This window comes from Leucoraja erinacea, chromosome 17 (genome assembly GCF_028641065.1).
Source record: "Leucoraja erinacea ecotype New England chromosome 17, Leri_hhj_1, whole genome shotgun sequence".
NCBI lineage: Eukaryota > Metazoa > Chordata > Chondrichthyes > Rajiformes > Rajidae > Leucoraja > Leucoraja erinaceus.
In genome coordinates, this window is record NC_073393.1 from 30,340,904 (window position 1) to 30,367,294 (window position 26,391).

General features: G+C 42.0%; 1 protein-coding gene across 1 annotated transcript in view; it reads right to left on the reverse strand.

The window, feature by feature from the left end:
• Positions 1 to 261: 261 nt before the first annotated feature.
• Positions 262 to 26,391, reverse strand: part of LOC129705363 (putative phosphoenolpyruvate synthase) — a 124,169-nt gene continuing 98,039 nt past the window's right edge. Inside the window, exons 25-36 of the mRNA XM_055648909.1 lie at positions 24,933 to 25,061; positions 24,315 to 24,399; positions 23,315 to 23,403; positions 22,433 to 22,495; positions 18,921 to 19,016; positions 17,485 to 17,642; positions 17,043 to 17,178; positions 13,790 to 13,881; positions 12,917 to 13,044; positions 8,888 to 9,067; positions 7,158 to 7,232; positions 262 to 765 (exon numbers count right to left, since the gene is read on the reverse strand). Of these exons, the coding sequence (XP_055504884.1) occupies positions 707 to 765; positions 7,158 to 7,232; positions 8,888 to 9,067; positions 12,917 to 13,044; positions 13,790 to 13,881; positions 17,043 to 17,178; positions 17,485 to 17,642; positions 18,921 to 19,016; positions 22,433 to 22,495; positions 23,315 to 23,403; positions 24,315 to 24,399; positions 24,933 to 25,061 (1,290 nt within the window). The 3' untranslated portion in view covers positions 262 to 706. The remainder of the gene's footprint in view (positions 766 to 7,157; positions 7,233 to 8,887; positions 9,068 to 12,916; positions 13,045 to 13,789; positions 13,882 to 17,042; positions 17,179 to 17,484; positions 17,643 to 18,920; positions 19,017 to 22,432; positions 22,496 to 23,314; positions 23,404 to 24,314; positions 24,400 to 24,932; positions 25,062 to 26,391) is intronic.

The following is a 26,391-nucleotide window of genomic DNA, read 5'->3' on the forward strand; positions in this document are numbered from 1 at the left end:
TGCAGAGACTGAGCTATGCCCACACTTCTGGGTTTTATAGTCCCTCCCCCTCCCACTGGAAGGGGAGTGGCCTTCTGGGTATGATTGACAGGAGCGAGAATCTCAACATTTTTTAAACACTAATAACTCTTTTATTTTTCATCGGTGGAAAAAAATCCTCTGAACCTGATGAGCGGAGAGGGACTCTGAGTAAGATGGCCAAAAATCACAGCCGTAAGTGGTAGCGTTTTTTTCTAAAATCAATATGCAGTACAAAAAGGAAGTGGTCAAGATTTGAGTTTTAATTATATAGATATTGTCCATCTCTAATTGCACATAACAAGGTATATAAATAGGACATAATGTGTAATTTTCCACATAGTTGTTAGGTTATCTGGATTCTAATCAGTTTGGAACAGTTTAGCAAGAAGAACAGCGAGGCGTAATAGTCAGGACATCAGTACAACACCCACAATAATGTTTGGCTCCAAAACAGTTGTTCTCATGGTTTGTAACAAATACAAATGTTGGGTCTGGTGTGTCTATTGCAGAGTTGATGCAGAGAATTCCATGAGCCTTTAGTTTTCAAGCTTCTCAATAATAAAATTAATATAATATAGTATGTATCTGTCGGGCGTGTTGATATCGGCAGGTTAGTTATAGAGTGCACACATTTCCCCTTGGTTTGTGTTTTCCTGTTTCCATTTACTTGCGGAGTGCCAGCTTCTTAGTTCTCATCAATTTTCTGCACAGTTCCCTTTGTTCCATTAAGAATCACAGTATTACCTGTGAACATAAAATAAATGACTATTTATTGAAACAAGAGAGTATTCCCAAACTTATGAATGTGCTGTAACTGTACATCGGAAATATAATCATTAAAAAGTTTATTTTATTACAAGCCGTCAAGATTATTTTTTTAATAAAGCTTGAAATTCCTCAGGATTACCCCTATCCAAGATGGCGTTGTGTGCACAACGCGAGGCTCTGCGTCTCTACAGTTTTTGCAAGTTAGTAGTATTCTGGTTACTAGTTTCAGTATTTTTCACTCGGAACAGACAAGCGAACACATCGTATGGCCGTCAAGAACTTCTGGATCTCGGTCTTCTCTGTACACCAGTACACTAGACGACCTCCAACTACCGCCGGTGATCACCAGGACACAGTGGTCTAGCGTGCCAGCTCCTCCGACAGGAAGTGCCCGGAGACGGCACAGAGACCGTAAACAAAGACGTGGGAAGTGGGGAGGCTATCGGGCTAGGCTAAAGCTAAACCCTCACCAACCAGCTCTGCCCAGCATTTTCCTCGCCAATGTTCGGTCCCTGGTGAACAAAATGGACGAACTACGGCTGCGGATCACCTCACATAAACGGATTGCAGACTGCAACACCAAGGTCTTTACTGAAACATGGCTCAACAACAACATCCCGGACAACGCCATTGAGCTGGATGGGCGCACTGTCTTCAGGGCCGACAGAACAGCGGAGGACTCCGGTAAGACCAAGGGCGGCGTGCTGTGCATTTATGTAAACAACTCATGGTGTACGGACGCTGTTATGACTGGTAGTCACTGCTCTGCTGACCTGGAATACCTGATGATAAAGTGCAGGCCCTTCTATCTGCCCAGAGAATTCACATCGACTGTAATCACTGCAGTCTATGTACCTCCGGACGCTAATGCCAGGCTAGCAATGAAAGAGCTGCAAGCTGCTATCAGTAAACAACTAACTGCACACCCAGAGGGGGCTTTTATTGTTGCGGGTGATTTTAATCACTGCAACCTTAAAACTGTACTCCCCAGGTTCCATCAACATGTCTCCTGTCCAACCAGAGGAGACAATATTCTGGATTTAGTGTACACTAACATTACTGAAGCCTACAAAGCCCTCCCATTCTCCCACCTGGGACAGTCTGACCACCTCTCTCTGTTCCTGCTCCCCAAATACACACCTCTCATCAGACGTGTGAAACCAACTGTGAGGACAGTGAAGGTTTGGCCTGAAGGGGCTGTCTCTGTACTACAGGAGCAGTTTCAGCAAACAGATTGGAGTTTGTTTGCCACTCAGGCCACCTTTGACTCTCAAGTGGACAATAATACAAACATATCATCTGTTTTGGACTAGATAAAATCCTGCACCGACAACGTCACAACCCACAAACAAATAAAGACCTTCCCTAATCATGAGCAGAGAGGTCTGACTCTTGTGAAGGCTCACGATGTCGCTTTTAGATCTGGTGACGCTGAGGGATACAGCTCATCCAGGGCCAACCTGAAAAAGGGAATCAGGAGCGCAAAACTCAAATACAAACGGCAGATCGCGGAGCATTTTCAACACAACTCCGACCCCAGACGCATGTGGCAAGTCATCAAATCCATTGCCGACTACAATAAAGTTAACACCCCCCCCCCCCAGACAAGGCCTCCCTTCCTGATGAGCTAAACTACTTCTATGCTCGCTTTGATCGGGACAACAAAACACCAGCCATCAAAGCTGCCCCACCCCCGAACGAACAACCCCTCAGTCTCTCCACCTCTGCTGTACAAGGCGCACTGAGCAAAGTGAATGAGCACAAAGCTGCCAGCCCTGATGGCATCCCCGGGCGTGTGCTCAGGGCATGAGCTGGACAACTACCCCTGGTCTTCACTGACATTTTCAATCCGTCACTGGCCCAGGGTGTCGTCCCTACTTGCCTCAAGACCTCAACCATTGTGCCAGTGCCCAAACAGTCAGCTTCAGGGAGTCTCAATGACTTTCGCCCAGTGGCACTCACCCCTGTCATCGCAAAGTGCTTTGAGAGACTGATCCTGGCTCACCTCAAATCCAGCCTCCCTCCCACACTGGACCCCCATCAGTTTGCCTATCGGCCTAACAGGTCAAGAGGATGCCATATCTGTGGCCCTGCACTCTGCCCTGAGTGCCACCTGGACAATAACAATTCCTACATCAGGTTGTTGTTCATCGACTTCAGCTCCGCATTTAATACAGTCATCCCCGCCAGCTTGATCACCAAACTCAGGGGACTTGGCATCACCACCTCCCTCTGCAATTGGACACTGGATTTCCTCACCACCAGACCCCAGTCTATTAGGATCAACAACCTCACCTCCTCCACTCTGACGCTGAACACATGCGTGCCACAGGGCTGTGTGCTCAGCCCTCTCCTCTACTCCCTCTTCACCCATGACTGCGTCCCTATATATGGCTCCAACGCCATCATAAAATTCGCTGATGACACCACGGTGGCAGGACTGATCAGCAACAATAACGAATCAGCCTACAGGGAGGAGGTCCAGCACCTGGCAGCTTGGTGTACCAGTAATAACCTCGTCCTCAATTCAAAGAAGACAAAAGAAATCATCTTAGACTTCAGGAAGACCAGAGGTGGCAGACATACCCCCATCCACATAAACGGGACTGAGGTGGAGCGCGTCTCCAACTACAAATTCCTCGCGGTACATATCTCTGAGGATCTGTCCTGGTCCCACAACACCACCCAACTGATTAAAAAGACACAGCAGCGCCTCTACTTTCTGAGGAGGCTTAAGAAAGTTCACCTGTCCCCCCCAGATCCTGTCCAACTTCTACCGCTGTACCATTGAAAGCATCCTGACCACCTGCTTCATGGTGTGGTACAGCAGCTGCATCACAGCTGACAGGAAGGCACTGCAACCGGTGGTGAAAACCGCTCAGCACATCATCGGTGCCCCGCTCCCTGCCATGGATGCCCTCCACCGCACACGGTGTCTGAGACGGGCCGGGAAAATCATTAACCACTTTTTGGGAACGCCCCCCCCCCCCTATTTACCCTCCTCCCATCAGGGAGGCAGTACAGAAGCCTTAGGTCTCGCACCAGCAGGCTGAGGAACAGATTCTTCCAAAATACCATTATCCTGCTGAACTCACACAGGCCCGACGCTAGCTATCTTTTATACCCTTTTATCTGTATATCTTTTATACCGTTTTATCTGTATATATTTATTTGCCTATGTACTAGTTCAATTCATCTGCATTGTACATATTGTTTTAACCAGTATTTTTACTACTTTGCACTCTGATTAGATGCTAAACTGCATTTTGTTGTACCTGTACTCGTATTTGTGCAATGACAATAACGTTGAATCTAATCTAATCTAATCTAATCTAAGTAAAGTATTTACATTTTTATAACCATAACTGACAGTGACAATATAACATGAACATACTGAGGGTTTCATGTGAGCATTAACAAAAACAAAAATGATAGAACTACAAGAAGAAAATATTAGGCCAGATGACAAAAGTTTGGTTATAGGGAGGTTTTAAGCTACATTTTAAAGGAATGGGAGATAAGGAGATTGTGAGATTTTGGAGGGAAATTCCAGAGTTGAAGGATTGTATCAGTTAAATTAAAAATGATATACATGCAGTAAATATTCAGCAGATCTGTGAAGAGAAACAGGAGTTAATATCTCAACTCCGTGGAAGGCTAATTACCTAGTTAACATAGAACATAGAACATTTCAGCACAGGAATGGGCCTTTTGCCTCACAATGTTTGTGTCGAACATGATGCCCAGTAAAACTGATCTCATCTGCCTATATATGATCCATATCCCTCTATTCCCCGCACTTCCATGTGTCTATCTAAAAACTCTTAAACATCTATCGTACCCGCCTCCGGCAACTCCTCTGGCAATATGTTCCAGACCCTCACCACTCTGTGTAAGAAAACTTGCCCTGCACATCTCCATTAAACTTTCCCTTCTCATCTTTTAGGTATGCCCTCTTGTATTGGACATTTCCATTCTGGGAAAAAGGTTCTGACTGTCTACCCCATCTGCACTTCTCATAATTTTATATACTTCTATCAAGTCTCCCCACAACCTCTTATGTTTCTAGAGAAAACAATCCAAGTCTGTCCAGCATCCAACTGCCGCTGAAACACTCTAATCCAGGCAGTATTCTAATAAACCTCTGCACTCTCTCCAACGTCTCCATATCTTTCCTGTAATGGGGCAACCAGAACTGCATGCAAAACTCCAAACGTGACCTAACCAAATGTGGTTTTGGTGGGATTGCATCATGACTTCCTGACTCTTATTTTCAATACCCCTTATTTTCAATGCCCTGAGCAATGAAGGCAGACATATCATATATTTTGTTTTCCACCCTATCTACTTGTGCTGCCGCCTTTACTGAGATATGAACTTGGACTCCAAGATCCCTCTGCACATCAATGTTGTTAAGGGTCTTACAATTAACTGTATACACTCTCCTTACAGTCAACCACCCAAATGCAACACCTCACACTTGCTCAGGTTAAACACAAATATTCTATATAATTAGAACAATAACAATTCTGCTTCTTCTTCCACAGCTGCTGCCTGATCTGCTGAGTGGTTACAACATTGTACTTTTTTTAAATTTCAGAACTCCAACATCTGCAGTTGTTTTTTTTTATATTTATCGATCAATTGAATTTGCAGTAGGGGGCTGTGCATGAGGTGCAAATTGGAAAAGTGCAGTGACCTCAGAGTGGCATTACAGAGATAAGGTGGCATGGAGGATTTGGGAAAAAGAATGCAAATTTTAACGTCAAGGCAATTCTTAAGAGGATGTCAATGTAGGTCAGTCAGCCCAGGGCAATGGGTGATCACAACTACTTGAGTTGAGAGAGATGGCAGAGATTCTAAACTGTTATATTGCATATTTTCCCTACAGATTCCAACATTTGCAAATTTTTGTGCCTCTTAGTATTTTGCATTCGTCTTCAGAGTAGAATAAATTATGAACATGACTGTTGGTATAGATAATCAGTGGGGTGTACAAACAGAAAGATAAATAATCCTCATCACTGGAAAAAACGTACTAGGCAAATTAACAGGACCGAGACCAAATGCATTTTGTTGTCTCTGTACTGTACACTGACAATGACAATTAAAATTGAATCTGAATCTGAATCTGAATCTGAACATGTCACCTGCATTCTGGGCTCTGTGAAAGTGGTTGTACTGGCTACAATGTGCCAATGTTTGCTGGGTTAGTGATGTTCCAGAAGATTGGAATAATGGCCTTCATTTAGTATCGTCATATGTACCGAGATAAAGTAAACAACTTTCTTACAGTGCACATTAAAAAAAGTGCGCAATTCCAGAAAATCATACCATACTTGAGTACAATCAAACCACTCTGGCCACACACTCATTTCACAACCTGCCATCAAGAAGAAGATATAGGAGCCTGTAAACTGTGATGTCCAGGTTATCTTTTTGCACTTTTATTGTTTGTTTGGTTTTGTGTGTGTGCGTGCGTTGGTGTGTATGTCTGAAGAAGGGTCTCAGCCCGAAACATCACCCATTCCTCAGAGATGCTGCCTGTCCCGCTGAGTTACTCCAGCACTTTGTGTCTATCTTCGGTTTAAACCAACATCTGCAGTTCCTTCCTACACATTTGGTGTGTATGATGTGTATTCATAAAATTCAGTATATATTTATAAAATTCAATATGGTTTTATGGAAGGAAAATCATGTTTGGTAAATTTCCTAGCATTCTTAGAGGAGGTTAGAAACGTCAGATAAAGGAGAAAGGGAAAATAAGTGGGAACCAGTACTTACATTTGATGCAATATTACTTAAAAGATTATTACACAAGATAAGATTAGCCGTAACATATTAGCATGGAAAATGGATTAGCTAACTAATTGAAAAGAGACATTTGGAATACATGTGTCATTTTAGGATTTGCTGCCACTCTTCCCCCAGTTCTGAAGAAGGGTCACTGACTTGTCACTTTAACTGGTATCTCTTTCCACAGAAGCTGCTTGACTAGCTGAGTTCTTCCATTAGTTCTGTTTTTGTTCATGCTCCAAGTGCTGTATGTGAATAAGAACCATAACAACAAGCCTGATAGTTGGCAGTGCATTTTGTGTGTTTGTTGGATTGGTTTTTAGAATGTTAGCAGGTGAAGTAGGTTGAGAACTCCAAATGGACAACTTATTCCAAATATTCTACTGCTAGCAATCATTACTTTTTTTCTGAGCAGAACCAATCTTCTCAGCCAAAAATATGGGCAAGTGAGCCTTCCCCAAGCACATCAGCCACAAAGGAACAGAAATTGTATGGTTGAATTTCTGGCCCTCAGGTGTTTTTTTTTGCTAAAGTGAAAAAATCAATTTTAAAATGCCATGTATTTTGCCTACCTGATGCAAGCAGACTTGTTGCATTTCTACAGCTTACAATACAGGGCATCCCATATTCTCGTGCAACCACAGCACCTGATAGGAAAAGAATAGCAAATGATTTATTTGTAATATAAATGACCCAGCATGCCATTGAGTTCCAAATCATTATTCTAAATATCTGCTAAATTTACAATTGTTCATAGTATAATAAGAGATACTTTAGTTTTAGTTTTTTAGCTACCAGGAGAGGTCTGAAAGCACCCATAGTCAGGATCTTCTCATGTTTTCAGGATTAAATTCCATCCACCATAGTTCTGCCATTTTATCAAGTCACCCTGGTAAATCTAAGTCAAAGACTACACACCTTTTTAATAATACCACTAAAGTTGATGTCATCTGCAAACCTACTAATCATGGCCATGTAATTGCATGCACTCGTTAAATGTATCCAACAAACAGCAAGTGTCCTTGACTGATCCCCGAGGTATATGATGTTGCAAACGTGACTCTCAGATATCTCTTTCCTTATCTTCTGCAGCAGCATGGGATACATGTCCATGTTCCAGGAATCTATACAACATTAGGTCATGGTGGCGCAGCGGTAGAGTTGCTGCCCTACAGCGAATGCGGCGCTGGACACCCAGGTTCGATCCCGACTGCGGGTGCTGTCTGTTCGGAGTTTGTATGTTCTCCCCGTGACCTGCGTGGGTTTTCTCCGAGACCTTCGGTTTCCTCCCACACTCCAAAGATGTACAGGTTTGTAGGTTAATTGGCTTGGTAAATGTAAAAATTGTCCCTAGTGGGTGTAGGATAGTGTTAATGTGTGTGGATTGTGGATCACGGGTCAGCGCAGACCCGTTGGGCCTTAGGCCCTGTTTCCGTGCCGTATCTCTAATCTAAAATTAAGCTCAACACCATGGGCTAAGCAGTACAGCGCTAACTATAGAGTTTTTGATGAGCCTGAAATCTTCAAGCACCTCAGCTCCTTTATCCTTTAGAGATACAGCGCAGAAACAGGCCCTTCGGCCCACCGAGTCCATGCCGACCAGCGATCACTTGCACTATACTACACACTAGGGACAACGTACAATTTTACGAAAACCAATTAACCTACACACCTGTAAATTTTTGGAGTGTGGGGGAAAACTCACATGGTCACATGGAGAATGTGCAAACTCCATACAGACAGCACCCGTAGTCAGTATCAAACCTGGGTCTTAGGGGCTATAAGGCAGCAACTGTACCGCTGCGCCACTATGCCACCCCTCCTTTCTGTCAAGAGACAGAACTAATTTGCAATGGGCAAGTCCCCAAGCTTGGGATTATATATTGATGACCTTTGGGCAATGCAGACCCAAGGCATGATCCACACTGAGTGTGGCCTTGTTACTCTATTAACACTCGTATTTATAAGCTATTAACACTCGTATTTATAAGAGTAGACACCATAGCTTTGAGGTGAAAAGGGCAGGGTTTAAACGAGGTAGTTTTTTTACACAGAGAGTGGTCATTATCTGGAATCTGCAGCCAGGGTTGGTGGTCGAGGCAGATACGATATTGACATTTATGAGGGTTTTAGTTAGGAGCATGGATGTGCAAAAAATGGCGGAACATGTGCAGGCAGATGAGAGTAGTTTATCCTCGATCGGCAGACAATTCAGGCTGAAGAGCCTGTTCCTATTCCTTTTTGAATATTTTTGGGACCAGTCAATGTTAAAGGTTAACATTTTAACATTTGCCGATCTTACCATGTGATAGCAGTCCTCCGATTTCAGTGACCATCCCTTTGAGCAGAGGGAAGTATGGGCTCCAGCCTATGTCTGTGCTTGTTGTAATTAAAATATCCCCTTCGTGGATGCAGGCAGCCTCCAGAATGCTTTTCACAACACGAGCTGTCCCCTTCACAAACCCCTGGCTCACCGTCATACCTGAAACAAATATCAAACAAGTCTAAGGCCGCAGAATCTACTGATGTGGGGAAGGTCTGCCTTCTGAGATTTTCACTCTCCATTGAAGAGGTTCCAATCCAGTTTTTTCATCTTATTCCCCTCTCTCATAAATCAGAGAAGGATTCCAATGTTGTAGAACTCCGAATACAATCAGCTCACAATTCAGAACAGACCAGCGCAGACCTATCCAGGTGCCAGGTTCGGCAACTGCTCTGCCATAACAGCAAAAAATATTGAAGTATTGCAAATGCAGTCCAGTCTATCAAACAACCTAGCCCGCCCTCTCCTAATTAACTTCATGCTACTGCATAATCCAAGGACTACTCACACCCCAGCCGATCTCTCTTCTCCACTCTCCTGTTTGGGAAAAAGATACAAAAGCTTAAAACCAGATTTAGGGGCCTGTCCCACTTACGCAACTGTTTCGGCGCCTGCCGACACCCATCATAGGTCACCGAAAATGTTTAACGTGTTGAAAATTCAGCGGCGACCAGAAAGACACTATGACTCTTTGGGTGACTAGGAAACTACTCAAGACCATACAGGTGAATGTCGTGGGGTGAAGCCTGGATGATCGTGAGTAGTCGCCCAAAGAATCGTAACTAATTGGAGCTGTATTTCCAACACGTCGAAAATTTTCGGCGACCTTTAATGACCTTTAACGGGTGCCGGCAGTCGCCGAAAAAGTTGCGTAAGTGAGACAGACCCTTGAAGAACAGTTTTTCTCCCCTGGGTTATTAAACCCATAAATAGACATAATCTGGCAACGGGTTCGGCCCGAAACGTTGCCTATTTCCTTCGCTCCATAGATGCTGCTGCACCCGCTGAGTTTCTCCAGCAATGTTGCGTACCTTCGATTTTCCAGCATCTGCAGTTCCTTCTTAAACACAATAGACATAATCTACCTTGTTGTTGCTCTCGCACTTTGTTTCTATCTGCACTTTCTCTGTATCTGAAACACTATATTCCACACTCTGTTTATTTTCTTATTTGCATTAGCTGATGTTCTTGCCTGTGAATAGGAAGGAACCGCAGATGTTGGTTTATAACGAAGATAGACACAAAGTGTTAGAGTTTCTCGTGTAGGTCAATGAGCATCTCTGGAGAAAAAGGTTTAGTGACATTTTGGGTCAGAACCCTTCATCAGTTTCAAGGAGTCTGAAGAAGGGTTCTGTCCGGAAACGACATCTATCATTTTTCTCCAGAGATACTGCCTGACCTGCTGAGTTACTCCAGCACTTTGTATCTATCTCGGTTCCTACGTTTGATATGATTTGCCTAGATTTCACTGTATATCGGTACATGTGGTAAGACTAAACCAATACCCAAAATACGGAGGTGCAGGCAAGATAGCATGACACTTCTGTAGCAGACCATAAAATATACTCTGCATCTATTATCTGAATAAAAGATGCTTTTCTGCAGCTACAAGATTGTATTTGGATGAGAGTTGGTTGGAGGAAACGGGTACACAAAAATGCTGGAGAAACTCAGCGGGTGCAGCAGCATCTATGGAGTGAAGGAAATAGGCGACGTTTCGGGCCGAAACCCTTCTCCAGACTGATGTGGGGTGGGGGGGGGGAGAAGGAAGGAAAAAGGGAGGAGGAGGAGCCCGAAGGCGGGGGGGATGGGAGGAGACAGCTCAAGGGTTAAGGAAGGGGAGGAGACAGCAAGGGCTAGCAAAACTGGGAGAATTCAACTTTCATGCCATCCGGACACAAGCAACCCAGGCGGAATATGAGGTGCTGTTCCTCCAATTTCCGGTGTTTGAGATAGATGCTCCTTATTAACCCTAATTTAAGACAAAGAAGCAACTGCTAGTGGTGCTCAAAGGGGATTGCAGATTTCTTTTGGAGGGGGAGACAATGCGTAAGAGTGCTGTTTCTAATTATATTTTTTGTTCTTGTTTTTGGAAATACAGATTCTATTTGAAAATACAGATTTTAATTTGGAAGAGAATTCAGCCATGGGTCAAAAGAAAACTACTGGTACGTGAAGCTACAAGAGTTCCTTGAGGTTTTGTTTAACAAGTTGGTCTCAAACCAAAAGTAACACACTTGGATCATTGCCAGACAGCATAACATCTGTTCATTGAAGTGACTTGAGCAACAACCTTATAGAAATAAGGCACTGGGGTGGCACGGTGGTACAACTTGTGCAACTGCTGCCTTGTAATGTTGGAGGCCCAAATTCATATCTGACCTCCGGTGCTATCTGTATAGAGTTTGCACTTTCTCCCTGTGACCAGTGTAAATTGCCCTTTTGAGCATTATAATCTGTGGGGGCGTTAATCCTGGCCAAATTGGAGCAACCAGAACATTAAATTAAGTAAAGGCTTGTGTGCTGCTAGGCTATTTTGGCCAAGTGCCTTTTGCAGAACTGGGTCAAGCTGCTGAATGGTGCCAGTTTGTCTGTGGCCTCGATAATAGCTGCAGGGAAAGAATGGGACATCTGCAGGTTCTTACAATAAGGTGTAAATTGCATGGAATTGATTGTGTCAATGCAAACGAGATATACATAGTGTAAATAACGTTGCAAAGCCTTATTCGGACAGTTGTTGATTGGTTAAGATGTTGAGCTTTGACTGGGTTGTCTGAATCCCTAGGCACATGTTGCATAATTCATCTCTGTTAACTTCCATCTAGAAGCTTTGTTGGATACATTGTATTAGTTACTGTGTTGTTATGACAATAGACAATAGGTGCAGGAGTAGGCCATTTGGCCCTTCGAGCCAGCACCGCCATTCAATGTGATCATGGCTGATCATCCCCAATCAGTATCCCGTTCCTGCCTTTTTAGTGTCAATAGACAATAAACCATATCCCCTGACTCCGCTATCTTTACGAGCCCTATCCAGCTCTCTCATGAAAGCATCCAGAAAACCTGCCTCCACCACCCTCTGCGGCAGAGAATTCCACACACCTGCCTCCACCACCCTCTGCGGCAGAGAATTCCACACATTGAGTTGGGTTAGGGATCTGTCTATCATGTACTGTGTTAATCGATATTTGTTATTGGACTGTATACAGACCACCCGCATGTGGTTCGGCCCCTCAAGGTTCAGGGACCTACTAAAGGTAACTCCCACAAGGTCAGATGTTGATCTTCTGGAAGAACGCTTGGGACTGCGTGACCTTTTGGAGTGTCTGCTGCTTGCACAAGGCTAGAAGGGCTTGGCCAAGATGTTACAAGGATCGAACCTGCGGTGGTTAGGTATTGTATAGGGGAATTTGTGTTGTGTTATCCAAAATAAAGTTTAGTTGCTCAAGTGCTTGATTCAGTATGTTATTGACTGAAACTAGGCTGGGGAAGTTTAGAACGTGCTATGTACAGGGTGAGAGGGGTGAGATTCAATCGATGGCAACATGGAGAGAATAAATTTGGATTGCATGAGTGTAGGATTAGTGTAAGTGGGTGGTTGATTGTCGGAGTGGATGTAATGGGCCAACGGGCCTTTTTCCATGCTGTATCTACTTTTTTTCTCTAAATAACAATTCCATTCAATTTTGTGCCATTAACAAATTTGGCAGTGAAGACATCGGATACTAAACTTAGTGTAAAGTAGAAGCACACTTCGTGGGCAGAATTATCCATGTCTGAGATTTTAAACAAAAAAAAAAAAACAAGGAGAAGCAATTAAGGCAAAAGCTTTGTGCCTTATTGCTCCAGATCCCAATAACAGAAGGTTTCCAGATTCTCACTACAAACTCCTGTTATATTAAGGATTTTAAATCTTTAAATCTGATTACAAATTTACACTAAGACTGATGGGGTAAATTAAATTCAACTTGCCACCTTCCCTAATTAACATTACAAATCACTGCCTACCTTTCAGTGTGATCTTTCCTCTGGTTGCCTCACTTTGGCCTTGTTCAATCGGCTGAGGTTTACTGATGTTCATTTCCTTAAACCGAAGATCCAATTGTTTCCGCAGTAATTTTCTTCGAAGCTGGGCTCTGCATTAGCGAGAGAACACATGTGTAAGATGACCATTAACATGGAGATTACTGAGATGGTAGTCAGTGCTTAAGCAAAAAGATGTATCTGTGCCTCGGCGGCATGGTGGTGTTGTTGCCTCACAGCTCCAGTGGCCTGTGTTCAGTCCAGATCTCTGGTACTGTCTCCTTCCAACCCCATTGGTTACATCCAACTGCTATTATTTCCTCCCATATGCCAAAGACAAGCAGGTTGGGAGGTTAATTGGCAACGGCAATTGTTCCTTGCATGAACATGCATGACAGAATCGCGGGGAACTTGACTTGAACTCGAGGATCTCGGAGAGCTGGATTAACGTTAATGAGTGCTTAATCATTTATTTTGTGCTAAAAACTTCTTGGTTTGGGAGCTGCAAGGCTTATGAGCAAAACAAACTTAACAGGATAGTGAAGACAGCCAGTAGGATCATTGGTGCCCCACTCCCTTTCCAGCTAGGCACCTGTTAAAGCAAAGCCACTGTTCGGTCTGATGTCTGTCTTTATTTCAATTATTAGGCCTATTTTAGATATGGTCATTTTAATTTTTAAAGCTATATGTATTTATTCTGCTTTTATTAACTGCACTGACGGGAACTGATTGAGAAACTATTTTTCGTTTCATCTGTGTATGTAAGTACTCAGTTAAAATGACATTAAAGTAAATACTGAATACTGAAGACTATGACTCTAACATTAACTAAATAACATGAATCGATCTGTGCCTCACCTGGTGATCATTGTTGCTGATCTCTGCTGAAAAACTTGTCCAATTTCAGAATGTGTAAAGAAGAACAGCAAATCCTCATCTGGCAAATAACCCTGAAATTTTAAGGAAAATGTTTAATATCCCAACGATTGGGAGTGTTGAGACAACGGGAACTCTAAAAAATGAAAGGCAATGGATTTCAGTTTGAAGAAGTGTGGAGCTAATGGGCCTGTCCCACTTGGCGATTTTTTTAGGCAACTGCCGACGTCTGTCATAGTCATAGCAGGTCGCTGAAAAACCAGCGACAACCTACGTCATCCTGGCGACAACCTACCACAGCACCTACGTCAAGAGGTCAAGCTTCGCTCATTGGCGTCAAACCCACTATCGTCGAAAAGTTTCAACATGTAGAAAATTTAGCGGCGACCAGAAAGGTGCTACAACGTTTTGCGCGACTGAAGAGACTATTCCTAGCGATAATCGGCAAACATGTGACGACAAACTATTCACCTGTAGTTGCCTAAAAAATGGCCTAAGTGGGACAGGCCCATAAGGCTGGAAAATTAGGTTGAAGAACAGATGGGACAGGGCGGTCACGGTGGCGCAGCGGTAGAGTTGCTGCATAACAGCGCTTGCAGTGTCGGAGACCTGGGTTCGATCCTGGCTATGGGTGCTGTCTGTATGGAGTTTGTACGTTCTCCCCATGATCTTTGTTTTCCTCCCACACTCCAAGGTTTGAAAGTTAATTGGCTTGGTATATGTGTAAATTATCCCTAGTGTGTGTAGGATAGTGTTAATGTGCGGGGATCGCTGGTCAGTGCGGACTCGGTGAGCCGAAGAGCCTGCTTTCTTGCTGTATCTCTTAACTAAATTAATTGAATGGTGAAATATACCCAAGGAAATGAAGTGGTAAGCAGACCGTTTAAATGACCAAACATTTGCGGCAAGAATAACAAGTGGGTGGCAAGGTTTGACACATTTCCTTTAATGAACATTGCCTTTACTGACAAATTGGTAATAAAGTAAAATTATACACCTGATTAGACCAAAATGTTTTCTTTGAAAGCAGCATGTGTTCCTGGTTCTCACAGAACTGGCCACAGAATAAATGACTTCCAAAACAAACAACCCTTCATTCCTGACTTTTTGGGTGCACTGTGCCAATTATAATAATTTGATGTATGCAGTACAATAGACTATTACAATTGGCTCACATGCAGAGTTTCCTTCAGGTGACCTAGAAGTGCGCTAGACATCATATATATGATGGAACCAGAACAAATTTCCAGCAGCATACCATCATTTCACTGAATATTTAATCACACATTTGGGTTTTTGATAAAATGGAACCATGTAGCACATTAAAATGTAGTGCCATGCAGTAGCTGATGTTCCCATTGAAATCAGACTAGTTGGATAAAGGAGTTGAATACACAACCCCTGTCTGGGGGGCATGCAACCAAAGTGCTCTAGAATTTAGAAGGATGAGAGGGGTTCTTCTTGAAACATATAAGATTATTTAGGGTTTGGACACGCTAGAGGCAGGAAGCATGTTCAGAGGGCGGTGGAGGCTGGTTCTCTGGATACTTTCAAGAGAGAGCTAGATAGGGCTCTTAAAGATAGCGGAGTCAGGGGATATGAGGATAAAGCAGGAACGGGGATGATCATTGAATGGCGGTGCTGGCCCAAAGGGCCAAATGGCCTACTCGTGCACTTATTGTCTATAATAAGTTGGCCCTCTATATATGTGCCACGATCCGTTTTTGATTAACTCCTTTTACGGGCAGTCTATGTGTTTGGAGGATTTACCACCAGGACTTATGGGGAGATATTGAATAGACTGTACTTGTTTTCCCTAAGAAGCTGAAGAATGACCTGATGGAGATATTTAAATTATGAGAGGCATAGATCATCAGGATCTTTTTTTTGTCCGCAGTAGGGGTATCAAAAACAAGTGAGCACAAACTTAAGGAGACAGCAAGTAGTTTTAAAAAGAGATTTGAGGGGAAGTTTAAAAAACAGATTAGTTTATATCTGGAACACATTGCCAAGGAAGGTGATGGAATTGGATACAATCACCACATTTAAGAGGGATGTAGACAGGCTCTTGAATTGACAAGGTATTGAAGGATATGATCCTCCTTCTTTCATCTCCGCAACATCGCCAAACTCAGACCCTCTCTCACACCTCCCGTTGCTGAAAGACTCATCCACGCCTTCATCTCCTCCCGACTGGACTATTGCAAATCACTTCTCCTTGGCATCAGCTCCACCTACATCAACCGACTCCAACTGGTCCAGAACGCAGCCGCCCGACTCATCACCCACACCAAATCCTGGCATCACATCACTCCAGTCCTCAAACAACTTCACTGGCTTCCCATCTCCCACCGGATCACCTACAAAATCCTTATCCTCACCTACAAAACCCTCCACCATCTGGCCCCCCCATATCTCACTGACCTCCTCTCCCCCTACCAACCCTCACGGTCCCTCAGATCCACATCAGCCGGTCTCCTCTCCATCCACGTCCAACCTCCGCAGTTTTGGGGACAGAGCCTTCTCCAGGGCAGCTCCCAGGCTCTGGAACTCCCTCCCTCAACTGATCCGCAATTCCGTGTCCCTCACCATCTTCCGGTCCCGCCTCAAGACCCATCTCTTCACCTCTGCCTATCCTTAGCCCCACGTCCCCCTCCCTTTTCATCTGTGCATTAATTGTCTCATATTGTGTTTTGAATTGAATTCTGTCTTTACTTTGTGTACTAGTCATGTCTCTACTATTTATTTCATTCCCCTTACATGTTTTTCCTCTACCTGCTAAATTTTGGAAGGTGTCCTTAAGACTCTTGAAAGGCGCCCATAAATAACATTTATTATTTATTATTATTATCCTAATGTGGGCACATGTGATGAATGTCGATGCCATGTATGTGATGGGCTGAAGGGTCCATTTCAACGGGTCTGCACTTGGTCTAGTATATATATATATATATATATATATAAATATGTATATATGTTGGTTAGTAAATTTGCAGATGACATCAAGATTTCTGAAGTTGTGGACTGTGAGGAAGACTGTGCAAGTATACAGTGGAATAATGTATATGAAATGTTAAACCTGTGGATATGTGTAATGGACGTTTGGTAGACAGAAAAGGATTTAATGTACATAAATTTAGAATTCTTTGGTTATCCATTTCTCACAATCTGAACAGATATAAAATGAAAGTCCGTTTTGTTGAACAAAAGTCAATAAATGAATAAGAATCCTCACCTCCAGTACCATAAGGTTGGCCAGCTTCCAATAGGCAGTCTTAAAGATATCATTCATTTTAATCGCTTCGGCCTTCATTAGTTCTCTATCAGCAACAGCCTTCCTTGCCTTTGGCAGCAACAAGCGCAGCATGATCCTACAATGACAATGTGCACATGTACATTATGCTTATCAAAGGAAATATCCCAAAATTCAGCACTGGAGCATTATCAAGCCATTTAGAGAAGTGATTTGATCATAATCATAACTCTTAAGGTAAGAAATTCTGAGCAAAATCCTTGCATTCTTTTTTGGAAGATATCATCACCCACTGACAATAATCAATCTGTTCTTTCCTTCAAGAAGATTCACTTCACTCCCATAATGAAAATCCACCCAAGGTACATCTCCAGAATTCAAGACCAATATGTTTCAGCAATGTATGCTAACTCATTTCACATACTTTCCAATCCATGTAACTTTAGACTTCAAGGAACCAATAGCTTCCTCTGGACACCACACTGCTTTTTTAACAGCTGGCTTGGAACTCTGCAAAGTTGCCTGGATTGCTGGTAGTAATTTTTTTGGATCATTCCTCCATGATTTTTCATGCAGTTCAGCCTGCAAAAAAATGTCGAGAATATAGTTAAGGTCACGATCTGCTGAGATGTCATTGTGTGATTGGAATGTGGAACTTGCTAAGCATTGGGATGCATCACAACTTGGTTTAACATAACCTCTACCATCTTCTTTTTCTTGTGTATGGCGTGCACAGCCTAAAGTTGTAGGACAACTTGTCCTATTTGATCTTATTTGATTGTGCACACCGGGTTGATTGCATTCATCGAAACAAGGCAGACCACGTGAAGGTTGCAATCTTCCACCCCAATAACCTCTACCGAAGACAGCAATTAACTGCAGAGTTGTGAGCAGTGGATGTGCATCACACAAAGCATCATCCTCACCATTCAGATAATATGCTGTATGTGTTTCATTTTTCCTGTCAAGATGAACAACTTCACATTTTCCTGCAGTAAATCCCATGTGCCAGAACTTTGTCTGCTCACTTAGGCGAGACCAAGCGCAGGCTCAGTGATCGTTTTGCTGAACACCTACGCTCCGTTTGCCTAAACCTACCTGATCTCCCAGTTGCTCACCATTTTAACTCCCTCTCCCATTCCCACACTGACCTTTCTGTCCTGGGCCTCCTCCATTGTCAGTGAGGCCCAGCACAAATTGGAGGAACAGCACCTCATATTTTGCTTGAATAGCTTGCACCCCAGTGGTATGAACATTGACTTCTCTAACTTCAAGTAGCCCTTGCTTTCCCTCTCACTCCATCCCCTTCCCATTGCCAGTTCTCCTATCAGTCTTACTATCTCCGGCTACATTTTATCTCTGTACCGCTCACTCTCCTGACATCAGTCAGAAGAAGGGTCTCAACCCGAAACGTCACCCATTCCTTCTCTCCAGAGATGCTGCCTGGCCCACTAAGTTACTCCAGCATTTGTGTCTACCCTCCACTTAATAATTTACATCTGTTTGTAGTTTCCTTGTGTCCTCTTCATGACTTACTTTCCCACCCCTGCATCATCAACTAATTTACCAGCCATACCTTAAATCCTTTGCCCAAATTACATACAAAATAAAAGTACATTATGAGATCTTGTAGACGAGCTGGTTTATGCATCAGCCACCTGAAACTATTCATACTTGGACCAATCCAAATGTTATACAGAATAATCTGTTTGCACTTTTTTTTCTAATTTCCCAATTCCAAAATTGGGCATGGAAAATGCAATGTGACAATAAATTTCTTGCATATTTAGTTTTCTAAATGCTGTAAAATCAAGCATGGTCAACTCGTCCACATTGCTTGGATTGTACTACAATACTTACTTCTCTGAGGCAGCGGAAGCCATGCTTCTGTAGAAAATTCTGGAATTTCTCACCAGTTTCACCACTCTCCTGAGACAGCAGCCAAGAGATTGCTGCCTGGTTAAAAGAAAGATTGCAATAAATTTGTAGTCCAAATTTCCCCTCTGCAACATACCTAAACTTTACATTCTCATATTATATTATTCTTACATTATAAATTATAATAAATAATTATAATATATATTATGTATACATCAGAGAAGCCATTTGACCTATGATAGAATAGATTATAATTAACTAAGACCTGAAATGTCGCCTATCCATGTTCTTCAGAGATGCTGCCTGACCCGCTGAGTTACTCCAACACTGTGTGTCTTATTTTATAAATAAACTAGACTAAGTGGGACCCGTTGGGTACCAGCATCACATGGGAGGGCTGGTCCCCCAAAACAATATTCCACCTCTCCACCAATTTCAATATTGGTGGCCAGTGAGGGGGGAGGGGTGGGGGCTTTCTGGAGCGCTAGTATGGGTGTTGTGGGCCAGTATGGTCATAGAATGGATTCTTGGGCTTGCGGCTCAGTCACTCAAGCCTGTTGTGCTGGCAGCTCACTCACTCAAGGCTGGTGGGCTGGCAGATGACTCACGGCTATTCTTTGAAATTCCATTTCAAGCAGGGTGCAAGGCCACCAAATTCAAATGCAGTTTCTTACCACTTCAAGCAGGGTGCAAGGACACCAAATTCAAATGCAGTTTCCGACCGCTTCAAGCAGGGTGCAAGGCCACTAAAGACAGCAAGTCGTGACCTCTCCAACCTCCATCTTGCAGAGACCGAGCCACGCCCACACTTCTGGGTTTTATATTCCCTCCCACTAGAAGGGGTGTCCTTAATGGTGTGATTGATAGGAGAGAGAATCTCAACATTTTTAAACACTAATAACTCTTTTATTTTTCATCGATGGAAAAAATCCTCAGCACGTGATGAGCGGAGGGGGAGTAAGATGGCAAAAAATCACAGCTGTACGTGGAAGCGACTTTTCTAAAATCAATATAAAGTGCAAACAGGAAGTGGTCAAGACTTTGAATTATATAGAAGGCAAGGCAACTTTAATTGGGCAAGGCAACTTTAATTAGGCAAGGCAACTTTAATTAGGCAAGGCAACTTTAATTAGGCTAGGCAAGTTTAAACACAGCTTTAGCAATTACAAACCAAAGGCAACATAGCTTTAGCATTTCCAAACCAAAGGCAACACAGCTTCAGCATTTCCAAACCAAAGGCAACACAGCTTTAGCATTTCCAAACCAAAGGCAACACGGCTTTAGCATTTCCAAACCAAAGGCAACACGGCTTTAGCATTTCCAAACCAAAGGCAACACAGTTTAGCATTTCCAAACTATATTTTCAAACCACATTAAGGGCACTGACAGGTCAATAAAACCACTCACAGTTTAGTAGACATGTGTTCAGTGTTATTCACCGCTCAGACTGAGAGACGTAACCCTCTCGCTCCCCCATCTTGTAGAGACTGACTGAGGCACTTAACACTTCTGGGTTTTATAGTCCCTCCAGAAGGAGCGTGGTCTTCATCAGAGAGAATCTCAACATTTTTTAAACACTAATAACTCTTTTATTTTTCATCGATGGGAAAAATCCTCTTATCCTACGCAGCAGAGGGGGACTATGAGTAAGATGGCCAAAAATCACAGCTGTAAGTGGCAGCTTTTTTTCTAAAATCAATATACAGAACAATAGGAAGTGGTCAAGATCAGACTTTTAGTGACACAGATAAATTGGAGATTTCCAATTAATGCCACCTCCAATTTAGTTCTTGGTAGTCTATTCTGTCCTGCTTAATAAATTCTTTACTGTTGTTTATCCAACTCCAGGGGTGTGGTGTGGTAAAAGGACTACCAGAAATTCAAAGTATAATGAAATTGTGGGTAAAAGTTATTTGCAAAATGCAAATAAATCCACATAGTTGGATGGCTTTGGAACTGTTTAACACTTTCAACATGGGTATTAATTTTATACTTAAAAAGTAAAATGCTCTGTACCTTATTTCTCTGGACCTTAAATTAAGATGTTCTAAAGGGCTGTGATTTCACAAAAGTTTGATTATTTTACCATGTTTGTTATTCAGCACTGTTTAGAAAGGATTAAGGACATTTTGTACTGCATTTTGCATTGCAAACATCTTAAAAAAATAACATTAGGCAATTCCTTTGGGTGGTTCATAGAACAGATAATATCTCAGTGAAACTAACAATGTTTTTACAGGATTCAACAGGGTGGGTGCACAGAGAATCCCTTGGCTGAGGAACCTAGAACCAGGAGGTCACAGCCTCAGTATAAAGAGTGAACAATGTAGGAATGAAATGAGGAGACATTTCATTCAGCAGGAAGTTAAATTTTGGGATTCTCTGCAGTCAAGTCAAGTCAAGTTTATTTGTCACATACACATACGAGATGTGCAGCGAAATGAAAGTGGCAATGCTCGCGGACTTTTGTGCAAAAGACAAACAACAAAACAACCAAACAAATTATAAACACAATCATATTGGGTTTATAATTTGTGGATCAGTCGTTGCTTTCACTGAAATCGGAGATAGATTGGCTTCACGATATTAAGAGAATCAACTGATACAGAGAGCAGAAAAATTGACCTGAGGTAGAAATACCATGATAATGAAAAATGCAGTTGTTTCATGAAGGCAAAATGATTTAGTCTTGGACCTAATTTTTGTGATCTTGATTTATTAATTGATGATACCACGTGGAAACAGGCCCTTCATCCCACTGAATCCATGCTGACCATCAATCATCCATTTACATTAGTTCTATGTTACCCCATTCGCATCCACCCCCGACACACCAGGGTCAATTTACAGAAGCCAGTGGAAATCGGAGCACCTGGAGGAAACCCACGCAGTGACAAGGAGAATGTGCAAACTCCACATGGACAGCACTCAGGTTCAGGATTGAACCCAGGTCACTGTGCCCCCTTTCATGAGGATGAGAAATTTAGGCTGATATTCAAAGATATCCACAAGTAAAATATACAAGCAAGTCTTATTACTCCAGCAGCATTTGTGGTCCCTTTAATTATGGACCATTGGCCAGATTACACAGATGATAATGGGTTTTTTTTCAAGCTTATTTCCAGTTATAGAAAATATGTCTTGTTCTTGGGATAAGGTGCATGGAAAGTGTTCTCTAGAAAAACTATGCTTGGTTTACAATAACAATCTTATTTCAGAAAGTGGAATTACAACTTGAAACCATCACAGGAGTAAAATTCAGCTTCAGGTGATGCAAAACCAACCAGTAGTAATTCAACCATTTGTTATGCATGCATCCAATTATTGCTTTCAATTAATTTCTTAATTGCCCAGTAAAGTAATTTTTGGTATCATCTAAACAATAAACCATCTCACTTAGCTAGCTCGGAAATTATGTTGTCAAGGTACAGTTGTTGTTAAACACCACAGATCCACAAGCTCCATATTATCTGGTCCCCAGAATTGCTCTTTACCTCTGAATCCAGTTTGAGAAACTCCGTACTTTTTCTTTGGGCTCGAATGGCTTCAGCGATTGCCTAAAGTAAAAACAAAATCTGAACAATGTTTCTTTTGTGTCCAAAAACTATGCCAAAACTCGCTTGTCTATGTTTAAGGCATCCAAAGTATTTTTTAGACCAGCAGCTCGTATACATCTCTGTGTGACCCAGAAGATAACAACCCAGAATTGCTCTTCCCAACATTTGACCAAATAAAATGACACATGGATGGATGACAATCTCCTCCCATTTTCTATCAAATAATCCCCTTGTATTCTCAAGGAGTTCCAGTGAAGTACAATCTAATTTGTGCTGTGAAAAGTTCATTAACAAATTAGTTTGGGTAAAAAATAAAGATACAATGTGGAAACATGCCCTTTGCTGCACCGAGTCCACAATGACCATCAATTATCCATTCGTACAAATTCTATGTTATCACATTTTTTCATCAAATCCCTACGCACATAATAGATAGAGGCCAATTAACCTACAAACCCACATGTCTTAGAGGTTGTTTGTGGAAGCTGAAGCACCCAGAGAAATCTCATGTGGTCAGAGGATGTGCAAACACACATAGCGCCTAAGGATAGGATCGAACCTGGGTCTCTGGTACTGTGAGGCAACAGCAAATTTAACTATAGATCTTGGCTTTCTGTCTGCAAATAGGTCTTATGTCTTCTGGTCCCATCCTCTTTCTTTATCACTGGCATGGAAATAACAGCAATAAGTGTCATTTATTCATTGTGTTTCATTCTAACAAGTCCACACTTCCATTGCAACCTCACCAAACATACTCAGATATTGGAATTTGATTCATTCTTACATTTTAATAAAAGGAACAATATAGATTTGTCTTACCTCCACACATACTGGAATATCAGCAGACACAATGTCTGAACAGGTGCTGTACAATATGGCAACATCTGCTAAAAGCTCAGAAGTCCATTCTGTCAAATAAATATTTGGAAGAATTGTGAGAATTCAGTAGATTATGTTAGCAAACTATATATATTAATGTTTTGGCACCATTATTGTATATTCATTTTGGTAAATCTTCTCAACACACAATCATTTTGCTTCTGCGTAACTTTCAAAATACTTGAGGGTAGTCATCCACGTCAAAACCTTTTCAACGGTACCATGAAAAAGGCAGATGAACATTGTATTAACCTTCCTTCCACAACTCCTTTATCTATTTCAATCAATACCGATTTATCTCCCTAAAAGCTTTATTAAAAAACTTGATTCTGTGATTACAAACTTTATCTCGGATTATAAAACTCATAGAATTCACAAACGACATTTATATAAACCTAAAGAAAACGGTGGATTGGCACTCCCCAATTTTCTGTTCTATTACTGGGCAACTAATATTAAAAATTTAATTTACTGGATGGATGATACATGTCAACAAGTAAACTGGTTAAAAATGGAGAGGGAAGATTGTTCGCCTTTCAATATAGGCGCGATTCTTCTTTCTCCAATACATCTGAATAAATTAACGTCAGAGAAAAATCTGATAATTCATAGCACCCTACGAATTTGGAAACAGTTGAAATCAACTCTTAAATTGAGAAATTTCTCTCTCCTTTTACCAATCGCCAACAATCCCACGTTTAAACCATCTACTTTAGATAAGGCGTTTGCACAATGGGAAAACTCAGGAATTAAAACGCTGGGAGATATTTACGAGAAGGGGATTTTCCTCTCGTTTGAAGAATTACAGGAGTGGTTAATGCGCAAACAACATTTTGCGCATAACCATATATGGCTGAACATTTGGATTGGATGTTGGTAGAGCATATAGTGACCACCCAACCAACTGCAAAGAGGCACCCAGCAAATGGGTGTCACATACCTGTAATTCCTCCTGACAAAACTGACACAAGAAGTGCATTCCACATTCCAGAACTACTTGATTTTGCCACTGATGTAGCCCAGGCCTAAAGATAATAAAGATAATAAAGAAAAGGACAACATTACTGTTGTTGGAGGCGGACTCCAAATATATTTTTCGTAAAGGCACTTGTCTCTCCATTGATCTAAAAACTTCCTTCATTTCACATTGTTAAATTTTCAGCATCAAACAAAAGCTGATTTATCATGCAGTCCTCATTAGATGTGCAGGTCTGAACCGAAACATCACCCATTCCTTCTATGCAGAGATGCTGCCTGTCCCGTTGAGTTATTCCAGCATTTTGTGTCAATCTTTAGTCCCCATTAGATGTACTTTGAACATAAAGCACTTCTTATCATAGACCATTGGTTCTGGATGAGTCATGTACTGAGATTTTGTTTTAGCTTTTATAAGCCCTGTTATATATTGTTTCTCCATCCTAGCAATATATCCTGTTCTGAAGGTACTCCGTTTTTCCAATTATTGTTTTACAATTAATAATCCTTATGATAATCCTTAGCAAGCAGATTTAAAGTACCACATCACATTGTTCCGATCTGGGTCAATCAAGACATCTACCTGAAAATAGTCGCAAAGTTGCACATCTATGTTGTGGTAATACTCTTGCGCGTTGCTTGCAGGTTGAATCTGGTAAGTCGTCAACTTCTTCATTAAAATATTTGCCTGTGACCCCGCAGTTTGCAAGTACTGGAAGTGATGCAAAAAAAGTTACTGAATGGTAGGCATGTACGCACTTAACATTCTGTTACATGAATGGGGCATAAATCTTATAACATAAATGATGAATTAGTTATGATAATTAAGGTGGTTTGGTGTATTTCATCAATATTAGGATTGAAACTAAAATAAGCTGCAATATTTTCCAAGACCTGAAATGAATGGATAAATTACAAGATTCCTTATGTTTAGTTGATACAGTAGACTGATTATTAAGCTACTAGACTCATCTCTCAATTCTTTGACATAACATTTTATTGTCATATGTCCCGGACGGGAAATTGGAATTCTTACTTACTGCAGCACAACAGAATATGTGAATATGGAAACATTGTATATAACGGGAAAAAAATGAAAAGTTCAATAAATAACAAATATAGTGCAAATAACAAATAATAATATAGTATTTTGCAGTTCAAAATTCATAGCTTATTCGTTGTGTTTAATAGCCTGATGGCTGTGGGGAAGAAGCTGTTTCTGAACCTGGACGTTACAGTCTTCAGGCTTCTGTACCTTCTTCCTGTTGGCAGTGGTGAGATAAGTGTCTGGCCAGGATAGTGTGGGTCCTTGATGATTTTGGCTGCCTTTTTGAGGCAGCGACTACGATAGATCCCTTTGATGGTGGGGAGGTCAAAGCCGGTGATGGACTGGGCAGCGGTCACAACTTTTTGTAGTCTTTTTCGCTCCTGGACATTCAAGTTGCCGAACCAGGCCACGATGCAACCAGTTAGAATGCTCTCTACCGTGCACCTGTAGAAGTTTAGGAGAATCCTCTTCGACATGCCGAACCTCCGTAATCATCTCAGGAAGTAGAGTCGCTGATGTGCCTTCTTTACAATTACATCGTTGTGCTGGGTCCAGGAAAGATCTTATGATATATGCACTCCCAGAAATTTAGAGTTATTGACCCTCTCCGCCATCGTTCCGTTGATATCAACAGGATTGTGGGTCCTCATCCTTCCCCTACTAAAGTCCACAATCAGTTTCTTGGTCTTACTTTTGTTGAGAGCCAGGTTGTTGTGCTGGCACCATTTGGTCAGTCGGTCAATCTCACTTCTATACTCTGACTCGTCCCCATCTGTGATTCGTCCAACCACAGTGGTGTCATCGGCGAACTTGATGATGGAGTTCACACTATGACCGGCTAAGCAGTCATGGGTATAGAGTAAGTAAAGCAGGGGGCTGAGCACGCAGCCTTGAGGTGATCCCGTACTAATTGTTGAACAGACTGTGGTCTGTGGATGAGGAAGTTGAGTATTCCAATTGCAGAGGGATGCGCAGAGGCCCAGTTCCATGAGCT